The following is a 4,216-nucleotide window of genomic DNA, read 5'->3' as shown; positions in this document are numbered from 1 at the left end:
TCTGAAATTCTGGATATGGCCCCATGTGTAGGAACAGTCATTGCTAAGTCCATATTTCTGTAGACTCGGAAAGCCCCCAGTTAACGGCAAAAGTGCTATCTCAACACCCAAAAACATCAAAGGAATTTCTCCTAAGACATATCAAACCCGGCCATATTTGGAGAAGAGGAATCAGTCCAGTAAGCCGAGTGTCTTTATGATAATATTATCCTCTGTAGTTCCTTTAACATTCCTCAGGGTGTCTCTACTTGGACCTTGTTTTAAGTATTGTCTTTACATGAATACCTCTAATAGCCCCCATCACCCCCACTGCTGCTAACCAAAATACAATAAATAGTAATAAGTAATATACTCATTACGCACATTCAGTATGTTGTTACTTAGTTAAATGAACTTCTTTTCTTTTCTTTTCTTTTCTTGCATGCAAGATGGTTGCAGCTGTGGAGGGAACCAAAAGTGTACTAATCCAGTTCATTAGATGTATGCTACACCATTGCTGAGCAGGACAAGAATATACTTTTCAGTTAAGTATTGTGTTATTGTTTTATGACATTTTACTTTGTCTCAGTTGCAGGATTACTCTCATGTCCCTCATCAGAAATGAGAACATGATAATAACTAACACACCACTGGTAATCAATGTGTCAGTCTTAGACCAGAGCAATGAAAAACCCCAGTTTAATTTTATTTTGAATAAGATACACTGTATAGATTACCTTGCTTACAAATATCATGAGAGTTGTAAAAAGTTTAATTTGCTTTGTGGGATTCAGTGAATCTGTGCGTCAACTGAGCAACTGTAAAACTGTTGAGTGTTGAAGAGGTGTGTCAAGGACAAAGTGTTGGGGGAGGGCAGATTTTTCGGGTCCGCTATAAGAGAGCCACCACAAGCTGCACTGGATAAAGCTTTTTCCTCCCAGGACATCTTGTGAAAAAGTGAATGTGAACAGGTATGTTTCTCTGCATGCTTAGGAAACTGTTCCCTCATGTTATTCTTGGTGCTTTTGAAATCTGGACTTTACAGACATGTTGTTGTGCACTCCGAGTACTGAGTTTAATAAGGTGTCAGAGATAGGTGCAGGGAGGGGAATCCAGCCATAATTCATCACAAACTCGCCTGGTTTCAGTAAAACAACACTCAGAACGCTGGAGATGAAACAGCTGCACACAGCGGGAAACCAGGATTTAAATATTTTTAATCAGGGGTCATAGAAAAACCCTTTTTCTTTCACAAGAGCACAGATGGGGGGTTTGTGATGGAGAACATCAACAGCCAAAGTTCACAAGGCAGAGGGGGTGGAAGTCTCCACCTCCTCCTCTGCTTCCAATTTTCTGTTTTGGTCTGGTTTTTTATTTAATCTGTTTGTCTCTGTGCAGCGAGCCACACAACAAGAACAGCAGCAGCAGCAGCAGCAGCAACAGCAGCCATGAAGTTTCAAGCTCTTTTCTTCCTTCTGCTCCTCACCAGCATGTACCTGAGTCTGGCACAAGGTAAGAGGAACAGGTTGGATGTGATTCACACCCCAACTATGATATTATAACTGCAAAATGTAGATGGCATGGATTTGGTTTCAGCTGTATTTTAAAATCCAGATTCCTTTTTATGTTATTACTAAATCCCATCTTTCAATGAGGTGAATTATTCTGCTGAAAACCATTAACCACATTTCATACCAAAGTGTAATCTGTCTTGGCTTGCTCTTAGAGACCACTATGATGTGGTGATCTCGTGACCTGTTTTAAAAGTACAAAAGAGCATACATTATTTCAATTAAGTAAAGATAAACATCTCCCAATCAGCAAATCACAGCACAAATAGGGAATTTTTGATCATGGACACATTGCGTTGACACCTGAGTAAAACTGACAATTTCTTTATCAAACAACATCAGTACCTCACCACTGAGATGCTGATATATGGCAACCAATCATCTGGGGCTTCATTCTAGCCCCAAATAGTCTTCAGAAAGCTGGCATTTTAATGTAGCAGAGGTAACTTTATTTGGAACTTCACATGCAGACTACAAGGTCAAAGATAAATGACCAGATGGTTAAGTAAGAGAACATGGTATGAAAAAAAACAAAAAAAAACAGTTAAAATAAAATATGCCTGTTAAACTATTTAAGAAATTATGTTATATAAATTTATGATAAATAAATTAAATACCTAATAACCCAATGACCACTGAGATGAACTGATCAAGCGGGACTGTATCCTTACAAAAACTGAGTCTGTGTCCCCCCAATGCACTCCCCACCTCAGTAAATTTTGACAACAAAAAACACTAAGCCAATGCAATTATTATTATTATTATTATTATTATTATTATTATTTGGACATTTTATGTGTTTCTTCATTTTCTCAAATAATCATTTCCCAACATGAAGGTCTAAATCTGTTTCAAAGCCCTCTCCATATTGCCAGGATTAAATGTCTTTTCAAAAAATCATGAATCCTTTATCTATGAGCATATAAAATATCCTCCGTGTTTTGTGTCAGATGTAGACACCCCCCAAGTTGCTAAAACCTCAAAAGTCTCAGAAATAAAGTACCAAAGACATAACATCAGTATCTTCAATCACAGCTACAGCCCTGATGGGGAGATAACTTTCTGATAAAATCAGGTTTTGTTCACCTTTTATCTCTTCATGTTGCAAAATCTGCTGCCAAGTTTGTAGTAAACAAAACTGATAGTAGAAATATATAATGAGATAGAGATATAATGACTAAAATATACATGGTATCTCAATGTCTACATAAACTAATGATGTCCTGAAAGAACCACAACCAACTGTGTTAATGAGGCAGGGATGGTGAAGATGGGAGATGTTGGCTTCACCTCAGAATAATAATTTCATGATAGATTATTGAATTTTTGATTTGTGAAACCCATGATTATGATTTTTCTGGTTACTTTGAGTCAGTAGTTTACAAATTACAAACATTTGACAACATCAGGACTAAAGAGTGTTCACTTTGACACTTTTTATTCATAAGGTTACAGTCATTCCAGTAAACACAGACATCAAAACGACAAGTTCAAATTGAGCTGCACTGTTTTCTCTTGAGACACTAACAAGAGTGCACACATATCTCCTTGACAGTGACAGTTTTAAGAGGGGGGGTTTATCTCTTTAACTTTCACTAACTTCGTGTCTTCCCCAGGCTCATATGGTAACTGCTGCCTTGGCTATGTTCGGCGAATTAAAGCAAGTGCAAAGAGAAACATCGAAAGTTACAGGATGCAGGAAACAGATGGTGATTGCAACATCAGAGCTGTTGTGTAAGTAACAAAGGTTTATGCCTCCTCAATTTTGGCTCTTACTGAACATTTTGTTTATACATTGATAAAACTTCCCACTATAATAATTTGGCAAAGACCAATGGAAAAAGAAACAGCCTGCTTACTGTGACTGAAGTGACTGATCCAAAGTTACAGCATCACTTTTTAATGTGCACACTCGTGTCTTTGGTTGCTCATGAAAATTGTGCAGTGAGCCTGACAACATTACATAATTTGTAATATGTGCAGGTTTCTGATGAAGAAGAGGCGTTCACAAAAATATAATAAAAAAACGCGGACTGTCTGCGCCAATCCGATGGATGGTTGGGTCCAGGACATGCTCAGGACTGTGGATAATCGATTGAAGAAATAGGTAAAAAGTTACACAACATACTTACACACTGACAATTTAATACTTTACTGACCCACTGACCGTGCAAATTCTTCATCATAAAACTTTTGTCTTTGTAGACTCCTCAAAGGAGAGAAAGAAGAGAAGAATGGGAAAAGAGGAGAGCAGCTGTTACCTCTCATGCATCATATATCACCTGTGCACAGATGGATTATGTTTCAGTAGATTAGGAATTTCCTGTTGCTGACAGAGGATTTAAATCATGTACATGGTTCACTAAAACATGTAACTACTTACCATATGCTATAGCCACTATTGCGTAATTCATTTATATGAGCCATCCCTATGTAACTGTTCACTGTTTTTTGATATTAAGAGCCAGCTAGGAATGAGCCACTATTTGGCAGCTTTGAAATGTTTGTGTGTGTATGTGTGTAAAAGTGTGTGCGATGTATATGTTACACATACATATGGGATTAAGCTGAGAGTTTTTTTTTTTATATAGAACAAATTCCCATATTTTTGTATTATTGCATTTTGTATCTTTCTCTATCAAATAAAGAAAAAAACAAAACAAAGA

The 4,216-nt window shown here is 37.2% G+C and overlaps 1 protein-coding gene across 1 annotated transcript; it reads left to right on the top strand.

Moving 5' to 3' along the window:
- Positions 1-846: 846 nt before the first annotated feature.
- On the top strand, positions 847-4,216 carry ccl25b (chemokine (C-C motif) ligand 25b). The gene is made up of 5 exons (XM_056377552.1): positions 847-950; positions 1,378-1,491; positions 3,167-3,284; positions 3,534-3,657; positions 3,756-4,216. The coding sequence occupies exons 2-4, from the start codon at positions 1,428-1,430 to the stop codon at positions 3,655-3,657; spliced, it is 306 nt and encodes a 101-aa protein (XP_056233527.1). The 5' UTR covers positions 847-950; positions 1,378-1,427; the 3' UTR covers positions 3,756-4,216.

Source organism: Seriola aureovittata, chromosome 6 (assembly GCF_021018895.1).
Source record: "Seriola aureovittata isolate HTS-2021-v1 ecotype China chromosome 6, ASM2101889v1, whole genome shotgun sequence".
NCBI classification, from domain to species: Eukaryota; Metazoa; Chordata; class Actinopteri; order Carangiformes; family Carangidae; genus Seriola; species Seriola aureovittata.
The sequence above is the reverse complement of the archived record's forward strand: the minus strand, read 5'-3'. Positions and strand labels throughout refer to the sequence as shown.